The 15,927-nt window shown below is 44.8% G+C and overlaps 1 protein-coding gene across 2 annotated transcripts; it reads right to left on the bottom strand.

Annotated features, from left to right (window-relative positions):
• Positions 1–20: 20 nt before the first annotated feature.
• Positions 21–14,581, bottom strand: GNPNAT1 (glucosamine-phosphate N-acetyltransferase 1). 2 transcript variants are annotated; one of them, XM_082219996.1, is made up of 6 exons: positions 14,451–14,581; positions 7,939–8,135; positions 7,305–7,367; positions 6,112–6,239; positions 5,957–6,018; positions 21–1,225 (listed from the first exon to the last, which is right to left on the bottom strand). In XM_082219996.1, the coding sequence occupies exons 2-6, from the start codon at positions 8,108–8,110 to the stop codon at positions 1,078–1,080; spliced, it is 573 nt and encodes a 190-aa protein (XP_082076122.1). In that variant the 5' UTR covers positions 8,111–8,135; positions 14,451–14,581; the 3' UTR covers positions 21–1,077. The 2 variants fall into 2 exon arrangements, with proteins under 2 accessions (XP_082076122.1, XP_082076121.1); XM_082219995.1 differs by lacking the exon at positions 14,451–14,581 and adding an exon at positions 14,159–14,181.
• Positions 14,582–15,927: the final 1,346 nt, after the last annotated feature.

The following is a 15,927-nucleotide window of genomic DNA, read 5'->3' as shown; positions in this document are numbered from 1 at the left end:
ATGAAGAAGGAAGACCATAATTCAAAAGATTTTAACAGCCTTCGTTTATTTATGTCTTAACAGTGCTTTTTTAAAAAAACTGAATAAATAACTTTAGTCACCCCCAATAAAGTTTTTAGAGTACCACAAAATGCATGAAATCCGCTTACAGTAGCCCTCAGTAATATTTTATAAAGCTATTTACTCGACTACAAAAATTTTCTGCAGTGCCCTTCATTTGCTTGTAATGCCCAAGACTGCCCCCTTCAAGCTGAAATGGTGGGAGGAAAGTTGTACCATTATTGCCGGCTCATGGCAAGAAGTGCTACATGGCTTTATCTAAAGCCCCAAAGCATGGGGGAGCCTCTGAGATGTGGATTTGGGATCTGGAACATCTGCTTGAGTGGGTTAGCATGGCAGAAGGTTGCTTTTGCAAAGCATACATGTGATATAGCCCATGCTGGAAAAGACGGCCCCTTGGCCCCACAGTCTTTTCACAGCTACAAGAGATAAGAATACAATATTTTATAAATGCAGGTTCTTTAAGCAATAATTTTTACCAATTGTGACTGCTAGGGGACTAATAGAACCGCTCAGGCCGCTGCTCGACAAATCAGTCATTTCAGGGCTCTTCTGGGGCCAATGAAGATCTGAGGCGTACTAACGTCAAGACCAGTGACAGCCTGGTACAGACCTTGCATTTTTCCTACCCACATGACTAGAAATCTCGCAAGTCAGTCCTGCCTCATTAACCACCACTGAATTGGCAACACAAAACAGCACAAGACTTAGAAAAATACAAGGCAAGAAAGGAATCAGGTAAAAATATAACCTTTGGTTAAAAACCACCCCCACCTGGCAATAATCTTTCACATCCCAGCTAGCAAAAAGCATTAACAGTAGGAAATGGCTTCTAAAACGTTTCCTGTCAGCAAGGAAACCTAAATCAAAGTCTGCTGTACTGTATTTGTTGTCCCATCTCTGGAGGTGTTAATTTCATTTGCAGCCATTTGCTTTCCACAAAGAGAAAAGAGACAAAGAGAAAAGAGACAGTCCTCCACCAACGGTCCATTACATGAGATTACAGCTGGAAGTTCTTTAATTGAAGAATCTTTGATACATGTAGTTTTCTTCAGATACTGAATATCCAAATTTTTCATAGAAAGCAACATTTTTGGGCTGACACTCGAGAGTGATTTTGTAGCAATTCAGTCTCTTACTTAGCAATGTGAGAGTTGACATCAATCTAGGAGAAGGAGGAAGAGTTAATACAGTCATACCTTGTGTTGCGTTAGGTTCACGTTGCGCCTTTTCGGCTTGAGAACCCGGCAAACCCGGAAGTGGATACTTTTGGGTTTCGCCGCATGCACACAGAAGCATCCTGTGTGCTTTGTGCATGCGCAAAAGCATTCTGCGTGCTTCGCACATACACAGAAGCGCTCTTGCGCTCCATGGTTGCACAGAAGCGCCGCTCTAGTTGCAGACTTTTCAGGGTGCGAATGGCACCCCAGAATGGATCGTGTCCACAACTAGAGGTACCACTGTACTCTGAAACAAACTCTATGGGTATGTTCTTGCAAGAGGACGTCAAACTGCATGTACCAGGCAACCGTGAATCTACACATCAGCACTGCTGCCATCACCACCATGCCCAAATGGATAGTAGGAGCCACTTTTCAGCAAAAGGAAAACAATAGGAAGCCCTCACTTTCCAACCCTAACCCTGCAAGAAATCATAGAGTTGGAAGAGACCACAAGGGCCATCGAGTCCAACCCCCTGCCAAGCCTCTGCTTAAAGACCTCCAAAGAAGGAGACTCCACCACACTCCTTGGCAGCAAATTCCACTGTCAAACAGCTCTTACTGTCGGGAAGTTCTTCCTAATGTTTAGGTGGAAGGAGACAAGAATTTCAGAGGGAGAGAGTATACAGTAAGATGAAATAGATATGTCGTTGTGATTGAATAAGGAAAGTCCAAAAGGAGTCTCTTAACTAGGGCAGGGGTTCTCAATTTTTCTCCGGGCCACATGTTCAGAATAAAAATTACTTTGTGTCACACCAATTTTTTTTATTGATAAATACATTGGAAAACAAAAAGAAGCAACTCCTAGCAGTGCTTGGTTTATAACCCAGAACGCAACTATTTTATAATATGATCATGGGACATCCAGAATTCCCAAAATATAATTCCCAAAATATAATTATAAATGAGCCTCTTACATATGTACCTTAAGTATGTAGAAAGACCCAATGAGAGGTGTGAGCTTGCTTTTGCCAGGTAATCTCATTTGTATTAGGTCTAATTTGAGTGTTTTTGGATTTGATATCCCGCTTTATCACTACCCGAAGGAGTCTCAAAAGTAGCTAACATTCTCCTTTCCCTTCCTCCCCCACAACAAACACTCAGACTTCAGAGAAGTGTGACTAGCCCAAGGTCACCCAGCAGCTGCATGTGGCGGAGTGGAGACACGAACCTGGTTCACCAGATTACAAGTCCACCGCTCTTCACCACTACACCACACTGGCTCTCAAACAAACTCATCTTATCAGCACAAAGAAGCCTTTCTCTTTTCTGATTGTTCACATTTGTCAAGAGTTGAAAATCCCTGTTCACAACAGGATATCATGGGGAACTGTCCAGGTGAAACTTGGAAAATTAGAATATCGTGGAAAAGTTCATTTATTTCAGTAATTCAACTTAAAAAGTGAAACTATTATGAGAGATAGACTCATGACATGCAAAGCAAGATATGTCAAGCCTTTATTTGTTATAATTTACTTATTTATTTAATTTATTTGTTATAATTGTGATGATCATGATGTACAGCTGATGAAAACCCATAATACCTCAGCAGTGCCACAGGCTGATAGCATCCATGCCACGCCGCACTGAGGCAGTAATTGATGCAAAAGGGGCCCAAACCAAGTACTGAGTATATATGCATGCTTCTACTTCTCAGAGGTCCAATATTTCTCTATTTGCAATCCTTGTTTTGCTGATTTCATTTAATATTCTAATTTTCTGAGATGGTTAATTTGGGGTTTTCATCAGCTGTATGCCATGATCATCACAATTATAAGGCTTGACATATCTCGCTTTGCATGTCATGAGTCTCTCTCATATATTAGTTTCATATATTAGTTTCACCTTTTAAGTTGAATTACTGAAATAAATGAACTTTTCCACGATATTCTAATTTTCCGAGTTTCACCTGCAGAAGAATGGCTGATGCTCTTGAAGATAGGTGTGGATACTGTTTCTGGTTGTATACCCCCCCCCCAATACTACACTAGACTGAAATGCTTAAAAATTTATTTGATTGTCTTTGAATCTTCCTGCCACCCTTGCCTCCCTCTCCTGCCACACCCTTTGAGAACCACTGAACTAGGGAGACATTCCTCTCGAAGGAGGTTTGAAGTATATACCTTGGGCAGGGTCCTGCAATTTGGGTACAGATTAAATGCCTAAAAGGCAAGCAAAGAACTATGCCAGTTGGAAAGAATAGAAGCACAATGAGTCCAAACGGAGATGGGGTGGTGTTACCTTTACATCCAAAGGAGATCAGGGGCTGTGTTTTAACCAAGTAACCTAATAAGGTAGGTTACAAATAAACTGGCTTCAGGTGAGACAGGTTTTGGGGTGTGTGCGTATGGATGTGAATTTGGAGCTTCTGGAGAGCTATCTGGTTATTGTTATTAGGCTGCATGCTCAGCAATTAGAAGGTTCCCTGTTAAATCCTTGGCATCTCTTAAGAAACACCGGATGGCTGCTGTCATTTACTGTAGACAATACTGAACTGGATAGACCAAAGATCTGACTGTACAGTGGTACCTTTGGTTAAGTACTTAATTTGTTCCAGAGGTCCATACTTAACCTGAAACTGTTCTTAACCTGAAGCACCACTTTAGCTAATGGGGCCTCCTGCTGCTGCCGCTCCGCTAGAGCACAATTTCTGTTCTCATCCTGAAGCAAAGTTCTTAACCTGAAGCACTATTTCTGGGTTAGCAGAGTCTGTAACCTGAAGCGTATGTGTCAGAGCTGCCCGAGGTCCCAGCTCACAAAGGACCAACGCTGGTTCGTTGTTATATACAAAAGTCTTTCTTGAAGTTCAGTTTCTCTTTCACAGTCCCAGCGTGCAGTTCTACGTCTTAAACTCTAGACCGCTGAAGCTCCGTCTGAGTCTCCTCCCCCCCAGACACCAGTTTAAGACTCTAGCCTTGCTCTACCTCTTCCTTTGTTCTTTCCTCCTCTGGGTCCGCCTGTCAGCTGGGGTCTCGCCCTTCCTAGACTCTTCTGATGCTGAGTCCCCTGAGTCTTCCCCCTGCCTCCGGCGGGCTTTAGGACCTGGTTCCCGATCCGGGCTTTCTGCTGTCCCGCGCGCCTGTACATTTGAACTTGGCGCGCGCGCCCAGCCGGCAACCTTCCTCCTGACCGTTACACTGCTCCTGTCACTGCTTCCCCCTTCGGGGAGGCTAGCTGTACTTGACCTCCCCTCCGTTCCCCCACTCTCCGCTGGAGGTTTGGTCAGTCTCGACTCCTCTCCCTGCTGGAGGAGACGCTGGCCCTGACACCTGGGACTCCTCCCCCCCACTACGCTCTGGTGGGGAAGCTGGCCCTGATCTCCAGCTCCTGCTTTGGGAGTCCCCGCTGGCCCCCCTTGCCCTGACCATCGGCGCCTCCTTCTGGGAATCTTCTGATTCGCTGGAGAAGCTCATGGAATCTCTCGGGTCACTGCCATACTCCCCTACGCTGCCCTCAGATCCTTCCCCTTCGCTCTCCATCTCCTCTCTCCCCTGTGCCTCTGTTCCTGAGCCCCTGACAGTATGTAACCCGAGGTACCACTGTATAAGACAGCTCTTTATGTTCCCATAAGCCCAACGCTCCCAGCTGCAGCACCACACTTCTGGAAGTGCTTAGGAGACTCAAATCAGGGTGATGAAGCTGTGGCCCACCAGATCAACTCTGAGCATATGTCATACTGGGCGCGGCTGGTGTGAATCGATCCAACATCATTTGGAGACCCACAAATTCCCCATCCATGGGCAAAGGGTATGAGCTGTAAAATTGCCGAATCAAGTGTTGAGAACTTGTCATAAGGCTACGTGGTCTTCAGAAAGCCACTTGCCTCAACCTCACTCCTGGAACAGAGGGATAATACCGGCCCCATATTACAGAATGGTTGCAAAGAATGAATATGACTAGTTTGGGATGCTTGAAAGGTGCTATATAAATATCAATTTATTGCTTTAGAAGAAGTTTAGCCTTGCAGAATGTGTGTTTGGGGGAGAGCGTCAGACACCATTGGTGATTTTTATTTGTTTTTTTATTAAATTTCTGTGTCACCATTCATCTAAGGGTCACAGGGCAGCTTACAGTATAAAAACAAAAGAATGCATAACGTAGTAACAAGCAAACAACACCTCCTACAGTTTAAAAAACCATAGCTTGCTTAATCCGGCAAAGGCCTGGGAGAAGAGGAAAGTTTTTGTCGGGCTTAAAAATACGTAATGAAGGCGCCAAGGCTGGGCTCAGGGCGGCTAACAAGCAATAATAAAAATAAGTTGAATGAATACAACTTAAAAACAAAATTAAAATACAACATTAAAATATTGAAATATTAAAATGTAGCCTCATCGCAGGAGGAGAAAGGAAAATAAAAAAGAAAGAGGGGGAGGGAATCAAATTGGCTCCAAGCCAAAGGCTAGGTGGAACAACTCTGTCTTACAGGCACTGCGGAAAGAAATCAGATCCTGCAGGGCCTGGTGTCATGAGACAGAGCGTTCTACCAGGCCGGGGCCAGTGTTGAAAAGGCCCTGGCTCTGGTTTAAGCTAATCTAACTTCCTTAGGGCCCGGGACCACTAGGGTGTTGCTATTTATGGACCTTGAGGCTCTCCATGGGGCATAGCAGGAGAGGCAGCTGACACCACTCCCCACAACCCGGCTGGTAAGCTACTGCAGACGATTAACAGCCACTTACAATTTCCCAAGTTGTTTTCCTCTGCATTCTCCGCTTACAACAACGTCTTCTATTCTTCCCCTCTGTGAAGACAGGCAATACCACTTAGCCGCTGAGTACTAGAAAGTGCCAGAACTTATTCACAGCAACAGTATTTCCCGCACTACCCAACATACCTTTGCACACGAGTGAGTAAACTTGTGCTCTATGACTAAAGTTGCAGTAGCCACAATCTCTCCTAAAATAGTATCTTCCACTACTGTAACGTAGTAGTCCCCAGAACTCTTCATGTGTTCGAATGTTTCTAGAAAATACAGGTAGGAGCATTCTTGGTAAGAGGATCTACATTCCCCTGGTATGGGGTTTTCCTATAGCTCTGCTCAGGTTTGCATACCCAGATTATTATTGTTGTTGTTGTTGTTGTTGTTGTTGTTGTTATTATTACTACTACTACTACTACTACTACTACATACATGGGACATGGGTGACGCTGTGGGTCTAACCACAGAGCCTAGGACTTGCTGATCAGAAGGTTGGCAGTTTGAATCCCCGCAACGGGGTGAGCTCCCGTTGCTCGGTCCCTGCTCCTGCCAACTTAGCAGTTCGAAAGCACGTCAAAGTGCACGTAGATCAAAAGGTACCGCTCTCGTGGGAAGGTAAACGGCGTTTCCGTGCGCTGCTCTGGTTCACCAGAAGCGGCTAAGTCATGCTGGCCACATGACCCGGAAGCTGTACACCGGCTCCCTCGGCCAATAAAGCGAGAAGAGCGCCACAACCCCAGAGTCGGACCGTGACTGGACCTAATGGTCAGGGGTCCCTTTACCTTTACCTTACTACTACATACTTACTTACTTACTTACTAAATTTGTATCCCAGGGCAGTTGACAACATAAAAATACAAAATGGGAACACAAAATACTTAATAAAACAAAAGCAAAAGCAAACCAATAACCTCCCCTCCCACAAACACATTTAAAAGGCCCTAGAATGTTCAATCAGCCAAAGTTATAGTTATAACTTTGTTATAAGAAAGGCCTAGTTATAGAGAAACGATTTTGCCTGGCACCTAAAAACGACCTGCCAGGATATACTGCACCTAACCCTTGACAAGCAGGTGAATAGAATGTGAGGGTCTCTTATGGGAAAGGCAAGCGATGTGTAACTGTCGATGTAGCCAAATGTATAGGCTGCCCAATGACTGGGTTCCCCCTGCTTTTTTTGCTACTTAAACCACTCCTCACACCCATGAACACATGATTTACCAACAAGGCATCTCTTTTCGAAGCCAAACAAGGTCAGTGAGACAGCTGCACTGAAGCAAACCCCCCGTTCCCTTCATCCAAGCTGCAAAATACAACAAGGTACTCACTGATGAATTGCTCAGGGTTCACACTTCCCGTTTCAGTCAGTTGACCTAAAACTTTTAAAAAGCCTGCAAGAGAGAGAAAGAGTTTGCATAAATGTATTCTTCAAGGCAAGCACAAAACTCGATATTCAAGTAGAGATTCCACAGGTAGTGTCCACAATTCAGTGTCTGGAGTGATGTGGGAGACAAGAACCAAGAAGCCACTACAGTTCTTCAAGTGTAGTGAAATGGGCAAGATTTTTAGACAGCCCTTCAGCAAAGCTATCAGGGCAGCATAGAATAAAGTTAATAAAAACACCCCCAAAAATGGAAAATCACACACAAAATAGCAGAGGAGAGGAACCACACAAAACCTAGCAAAGCAGACAGTGCTTTCTACATTCAGAATTATTTTTCTTTGGCGATCACTTGTAGCCGAGTAAGATAGTCTTCCATAAACACGGAATTATTTTAAGCCCCGCCTATCCAAGACCAACAGTCCTGCTCTTCTTACAATGCATTTTCTACAAAACTATCCACTGTAAGACTTAATATTTTGCTCTGGCCGTTGTCCTTGAATGCATTCCTGGGTTATGATGTGCATATGTAGCCTTTGAGTTCAAGTGGACTTAGGCATTCAGAGAAAAGTGAGCTGTACCTTTGTTGATGTCGGCAATGCAAAGTGGTCGCAAAACTAAACCACTGCCCGGTTCCACAGGAGAAATAGCAGGAGAAAACGTCACGGTATTCTGACTCCAGTCCAGTTCCTGAAGGAGGCGAGGGTCATACAATGGCGTGGTGTCAGGCTTTACTGTTGCTGCAGGCATCATGGCAGCTGAGACTGCAACTGGCGTACTGGAATTGAAAAACACAATGATTCACATTTGGAAATAGTTTAGCGTTTCTATGTTTCTTGCTCGTTTTAAGTTTATTTACTGCCTTTCTAACCCCATGCAGTTACTCAATGTGGCTAACAGCTTTTGGGTGTTTCAGTCCTTAGACCAGCCTTAAATAATGCCAAACTGACCTTTGTCTTGTCCTAAACTTTCCAGGCAGCCTATGGCTCTGCTCCCAATTTTGACTTGCCTTCTGTCCCAGTAAAAGATAAAGGGACCCCTGACCGTTAGGTCCAGTCACAGATGACTCTGGGGTTGCGGCGCTCATCTCGCTTTACTGGCCGAGGGAGCCGGCGTACAGCTTCCGGGTCATGTGGCCAGCAGGACTAAGCCGCTTCTGGCAAACCAGAGCAGCGCATGGAAACGCTGTTTACCTTCCCGCCGGAGCGGTACCTATTTATCTCCTTGCACTTTAACGTGCTTTTGAACTGCTAGGTTGGCAGGAGCAGGGACCGAGCAACGGGAGCTCACCCTATTGGGGGATTCGAACTGCCGACCTTCTGATCGGTAAGTCCTAGGCTTTGTGGTTTAACCCACAGCGCCAGTGCAAATACACAAATTTTTCCCCAGGTTAAGAAATGCTAGAAAAATGGCATCTAGAACACAGGAATAATTTAAACTATTCCTTTCAGGGGCCAAGAGAGATAAGAATTTGACAAGGGGCTGCTGTTGCTCCTCTTCCAAATATCTTTTAAACTAGCCATGTTCCTTACTTTAACTCACAGCTAAAACATAAAATCGTAATAATGCATGTGATTCAAAGATACCATCTAAAAATATTTGACACTTGTACCGAAACTTTCAGACATTAAAATATACATTCCATATCAATGCCACCCTTCTGAAATGTAAGATAAATAAGAACATGACTGCATAGCAGCCTATTACCTTGATGTCTCTGACGCAACAAAAGGTTAACATTAAAGCAATATTTACTTTTTCATCAGACAGGTTCTTTGAACTAAATAATACACCAGGATCTGGGGTTAAACAAACACCCCAAGCACAGAATATGAACTTTTAGATAACCATGTTTGTGTTTGGAGGGCTTTCATTTCTCAGGGGAACAAAATTACAAAACATTTTACAGAGCAAGGGCTACTATCATTCACACTGTAATTTGTGCAGACCACAAAATTACAAGAAATTAGCATTATTCCAGCCAAGAGAGTGAGCTTTCTCTTATAGTCTGCCTAAAGCCAGTCATCTCTGCAAAGACTGAAAGTAGGTAGCCAATTTCATCCTTCCCCTTTTGTGTATCAGCAGGCAAAAGGGAAGGGTCTTGTACACACCAACAATCATTTCCCCACGCTAATGTTCATAAGCCAAAATGAGTGCCAGTAGAACTCACTGCACCAATTCTTGGCTACCCTTAACACGTGATCTATAAGGTGATCCAGACTAAAAGCTCCGTCATTGCTGACCGCGCTGGCTGGGGCTGGTGGGACCTGCAGTTCAAAACATCTGGAGGGCAGCATGTTGGGGATCTACAGAATGCAAAGTGTGAAGGCGAGGATTCAAAGGTCCCTTTCCCATGCTGTATAGCAGATGTAGGGAACCTGTGGTCCGCCAAGTGTTGTTGACTCCAACTCCCATCAGCCCCAGCCAGAATGGACAGTGAAAGGGATGATGGGAGCTGGAGTCCAAAGGCACCTGATCACAGGTTCCCCCATCTTAATAATAATAATAATAATAATAATAATAATAATAATAATAATAATATATTTATATTATATATACACACACACCCTGCCCTCCCCGGCCAGAGCCGGGCACAGGGCGGCTAACACCAATAAAATTACAATAAAACGTAACAGGGGAAAACAAACAAACAAAAACCAGTTTATTAAAATAAGGGTTAAAATACAATTTAAAATGCAGCCTCATTTTAAAAGTAGCCCATGGATCAGAACCATAAGGGGAGGGAAACATAAGGGTCAGACTGAGTCCAAACCCAAGGCCAGTGGAACAGCTCTGTCTTGCTGGCCCTGCGGAAAGATGTCAAGTCCCGCATGGCCCTGGTCTCTTGTGGGAGAGCGTTCCACCAAGTCGGGGCCAGTACTGAAAAGGCCCTGTCCCTAGTTGAGACCAATCTAACCACCTTGTGACTTGGGACCTCCAAGGTGTTGTCATTTGTGGACCTTAAGGTCCTCCGTGGAACATACCAGGAGAGGCGGTCCCGTAGGTCCTAGGCCACATAGGGCTTTAAAGGTCAAAAGCAGCACCTTAAACCTGACTCTGTACTCCACCAGGAGCCAGTGCAGCTGGTAACATATAACAAGCCACTGGTGGAACCAGGAGTACTTTTTAAAAAATACTTTTTAAAAAAACAACACCACCAATTTATAAACTGATTCACAGTCTGGAGTTATTAAGGCAGTACACAGTATGACAAAATAAGTTCATCTGTGTGGATTGGAAGGGGGTGTCTGCTGTTCATAGGAAGAGTGAAGAATTCCACTGGCCAAATCCAGACCTAAAGCAGCTCTCAATGCCAGACCTCTTTCCTTGACGGCAACACCTCTGTTGCAAGGTATACGGATCCCTGTTCAACATACAGAAATAAGTTCTGCAGTTGAGTCAACTGTTAAGGGTAAAGAATGACATGAAGGCAATGTTTGCTATAATGTGAAGAAAGCAAACAAGGAAATAGCTGGCTACATTTTGCATCCGTGTACATTTGTAGAAAAGTGGGCGTGAATTCACAGTTATCCTTCTCGTCTGACTTGGCACACCATTCCTAAAGGAGCAACCCCATGCTGTCATTTGAGCTCAACTCTCTTTGACTGAAAGAATTACATTTTACTGGATATTTATTTCAGAGACGTAGATGTTCCACAGCTCTCACTAGCTGCTGGCATCTTCCCTTCTAACCCATTGCGGCAAAATGCTTAAAGAGCGCTGGAACAGGGTGTGGGAGATCGAGAGTTCAAATCCCTACCCTGCCATGAAGCTTGCTGCGTGACGTTGGGGCAGTTGCTGTCTCTTAGTTTAACTTTAGCCTACTTTGCAGGGTGGGTGTGACGATTAAACGGAATTGTGTGCGTCACCTTGTCTCCTTGAAGGGAAGGTGGGATATAAATGTAATAATAATAATTATTATTATTATTTATACCCCGCCCTACCCAGCCAAGACCGACCGGGCTCAGAGCGGCTAACACCAGGTAAAAACAACTGATTGAAATACAACTTAAAAACAAGATTAAAATACGACATTAAAACATTAAAATGCAGCCTCATTTCAGTAGAAACTCAAATAAAAAACTTTTTGGGGATGAAAACGTCAAATCTTCACCAAGGCCAGCTATCCAGAAAAAAGCCAGGGAAATCCCAAAATAGAAGTTCCATCACAGGAGGAGAAAGGAAAAAGGAAAGAGGGGGAGGGAATCAAATTGACTCCAAGCCAAAGGCCAGGCGGAACAACTCTTACAGGCCCTGCGGAAAGAGATCAGATCCTGCAGGGCCCTGGTCTCATGAGGCAGAGCGTTCCACCAGGCCGGAGCCAGTGTGGAAAAGGCCCTGACTCTGGTTGAGGCTAATCTGACTTCCTTAGGGCCCGGGACCTCTAGGGTGTTGCTATTTATGGACCTTGAGTATAATATAATATAATAAATGATGTCTGGCTGTTAACCTTAAAGTTGGTGGTACAAGTCCCCCCCAAGGACGGCTAAGGTCAGGATCCCTGCATTGCAGGGGGCTGGACTAGATGACCGTTGGGGTCCCTTCCAACTCTACAATTCTATGAATAACCCATAAGAACAAACATAAGAAAAGCCGCCTTCTATTAGGCCAAAGATCTGCCTAGTCCAGTATCTCGTTCTCACGGGTGCCAGGCATATGCCCCACTGAAAAGCCCACAAGCCGGACTGGGCTTCTTTCCCTGCCAGCTCTAGAATCATAGAATAGAATCCTAGAGTTGGAAGAGACCACAAGGGCCATCGAGTCCAACCCCCTGCCAAGCAGGAAACACCATCAGAGCACTCCTGACATATGGTTGTCAAGCCTCTGCTTAAAGACCTCCAAAGTAGGAGACTCCATCACACTCCTTGGCAGCAAATTCCACTGATGAACAGCTCTTACTGTCAGGAAGTTCTTCCTAATGTTTAGGTGGAATCTTCTTTCTTGTAGTTTGGATCCATTGCTCCGTGTCCGCTTCTCTGGAGCAGCAGAAAACAACCTTTCTCCCTCCTCTATGTGACATCCTTTTATATATTTGAACATGGCTATCATATCACCCCTTAACCTCCTCTTCTCCAGGCTAAACATGCCCAGCTCCCTTAGCCTGACAACTGGGAGGCCAGACAGACGCTTCCTTCAATCCCCACAACAGCCCTGTGAGGCGGGTTAGGCTGAGAGGCAGGGAATGGCCCAGGGAGAGCTTCATGGCCAAGGGAGGATTCGCACCCTGCTCTCCCATGTCCGAGTCTGAAAACTCTTAGCCACTCTCTCATATACAGGTATATAGAAACACAGAGAGTATTTCTTGAAGAAGTGTGCATACACACAAAAGCTTATACTCAGAATAAACTTAGTTGGTCTCTAAGGTGCTACTGGGCAATTTTTTTTTAATTTTTTAATTTATTTCGGGAGAGTCTTCTAGCCATGGAACCGGGACCTGGGCATCAGCAAATCCAGCTCCACAGCAGATCGCACCTGAATCAGTTTATGCGCCCAATATGCATTTCTGCCACAGATCACTCAGGTGTAGCAAAAAGGAAGGTTCAGGGGAGCATCTTGCAAAAAAACACACAAAACGTGCAAAAATAAGAGGCAAGTGATCACACAGCCCTGCTGCCTGGGAGCTGCGATCCCAGACTGGCACAGGAAGCCTCGAGTCAAACTTAAGATATTGATGGATGCCAAAGAAGGGGGTGGACCTGCCCTGCCAGACCTTTAAATTTTGCTGTGAACTATCTGCTTTTTGCTGGTTGAGAGAATGGCTGCTTTTTGAAAACATTGAAGCGTTGGACAATGGCAGATGAAATTGATGGACTATATGGAATTGGCGGAAATGGCTGGCAAGATCCGAGACCAGGGAGAAGAGTCGGTGGAAGAAGATTGGAAAAAGTTTAAAGACCATTTATAGAGATATTGTAAAATTAAGGAATGTTAGAAAAATGTTGGAATGAAATTATATGGCTTTAGCAGAAATGTCATAAGGAATTAGGTATAGATAGATTAATAGAAAATTAAAGGAAAAGTATGGCAAGAATGTGTTAAGATAATTATAGAACAGAAAACAGAGTAAGATGGAAAGGAATTGCTGAAACAAATAATAGAAGTGGAATACAAAAAGGGAGGTGGGAAGAGGTCGTTGGAAATAAGTGAATGAAATACAGTGGTGCCCCGCAAGACGAAATTAATTCGTTCCGCAATTTTTGCCGTCTAACGAATTTTTCTTCTTGCGAAGCACGGTTTAAACGGTTTAACAAAGTCGCAAGACGTTTTCGTCTTGCGAAGCAAGCCCATAGGGGAATTCGTCTTGCGAGGCAAATCGCGAATGAAAAAACCTTTTGTCTAGCGAGTTTTTTGTCTTGCGAGGCATTCGTCTTGCGGGGCACCACTGTATAAGATATTGAAAATGTTTGAGGTGTTTTTAAACTGTTTTTGCTTGTTTTTGTTTGTTTTTTTAGTCCATGTAGCAATTTTGTATTGTATTTGCATTGGTTTTTTCCCCTTTTTCCTTTTTTTGTTTGAAGTGTGTTGGAAATGTTAAAAAATTAATAAATACCATTTTTTTTAAAACCAGACTGGCACCTGCCATAGCTGTCAACTTTCAGATTCGAAAATAAGGGACCAGCAGCCTCACCTGTCCTGGGGAGCCTCGAAAGTAAGGAACCGGCAGCCTCACCTGTCCTGGGGACAGTCTACAGGATAGCAGCGGGAAACGTCGCTGGAATAAGGGAATTTCCAGCAAAAAAAGGGAAGGTTGACAGCTATGGCACCTGCCATGTTACAACCCCCCCCCCTCCAAGAGCTTACCTGGGAGGCGCCGCCACACCTGCAACGGGGGGGGGGACCTGGAGGGTCCTTGCAATCCTTGAGGCAACGGGCAAGATTTTATCCCCCGCCCATAAGAAGCGAGAGGTTCCAAAGGGAAGAAGTCTTGGCTGGCCTGGAAGCCCCCTTCCCCCTGGCTAGCCGGCAGGCGCTCTGCCCATGCTCAGAGGCGCTCTCGTCCCTCTAGGTTCCATAGGGCTCTCCCCGTCTCCTGCCCCCCCCGTTGATTTACTCCCCCCTCACCCACGCGCGCCCACGTTCCCCACGCACTTACCCTCCGCGTGCACGCGCCGCGCTCTCCCGCCTTCTCCACCCCCCCCCCCTCGCGAGACGCCGGCTGAGGGGAGAAGCGGCCAGGCGCCTCCCAGCGCGCAGGCGCAGGATCCCGGCGGCGGGCGTAGCTGTGACTGACGTGGCGGCTCGCCGGGAGGGGCGGGGCCCGGAGGCCGTGGAAAAGGAGCCAATCGGGAAAGGGCGCTCCTTGCCTAGCCCCGCCTCCTTTCTCGCTTGCTCGCTCCATCTCCCTCCCGCAAGGGCCGAAGAATGCCAGGCTGGCCAGTGCGCATGCGCTCTGCCTCTCAAGGAAGGCAAGCGGGGCGGGCAAAATGAAATGCCGAACGCCCCGGGGCGCGCATGCGTACTGCTTTTCCATGGTTCAGCGTGGTCCCATGCAAAAGCGCGTTGTATTTAAACGTCGTTCTTGTTATCGTCGTTATTGCTATTATTGTTGTTGTTGTTGTTGTTATTATTATTACTATGTATCTTTTATTTTTTATTATCTTTATTGAATTAGAGAGAAAGTATGAATTAAACATTACATCCAAATATTTAAAAAGTTAAAGAAAAAATACAAAAAAGGTAAAAATATTAAAAGGAATAAAAGGAATAAAAGAAAAATAACAATAAATGAAAAATGAAAACGAATTAGCCAAGTACACAAAATTGTTCATAATTGATACAAACAGTAATTTGAATATTCCATAAGCCAGGTTCTCAGAAATAAATTACATTTGTAATCCTTCTTTTCTTTCTTTCTTCCTTCCTTCCTTCCTTCCTTCCTTCCTTCCTTTCTTTCTTTCTTTCTTTGCAGTCACTTTCAGTTCAGGAAAACTAGTTTGAATCCCTGCTATATTAGCTGACTTCCCTCTATCTCTTTGCTTCAACACTTCTCTTGAGTGACAAATATTCTGTACTCATTTACTAAAACCAGTTTTTTTCTATTATATCTGTGAGATCAATCTTAACCACAACCAAGTATTGTTGTTTGTGTTTTACTATATATCCTTTAGTGCGGTGCTTCCTACGCTTTGGAACTCCTTGCCTCTAATTAAGGGAGAGAAGAATAACAGAGACCTCATTGTGGGAGTTTACTATAGATCCCCAAGCCAAACGGAGGACATAGATGATGCCTTCCTGGAACAGATGGCCAAGCATGCAAAAGGAAGGGAGATAGTAGTAATGGGGGACTTCAATCACCCGGATATTTGTTGGACGTCAAACTCAGCCAAGAGCATAAGGTCAAACAGATTCCTCACTGGCCTTGCAGACAACTTCATTGTCCAGAAAGTGGGAGAAGCAACAAGAGGAACAGCCATTTTAGATCTGGTCCTAACCAATGTTGATGACCTGGTTAGTGGGGTAGAAGTGGATGGATCATTAGGCGCGAGTGATCATGCTCTTCTGAAGTTTACTATACAGCGGAAAGGAGCAGCCAAGCATACTAGGACTCAATTTCTTGACTTTAAGAAAGC

The sequence above is a fragment of the Podarcis vaucheri genome, assembly GCF_965113315.1.
Source record: "Podarcis vaucheri genome assembly, chromosome: 1".
NCBI classification, from domain to species: domain Eukaryota; kingdom Metazoa; phylum Chordata; class Lepidosauria; order Squamata; family Lacertidae; genus Podarcis; species Podarcis vaucheri.
The sequence above is the reverse complement of the archived record's forward strand: the minus strand, read 5'-3'. Positions and strand labels throughout refer to the sequence as shown.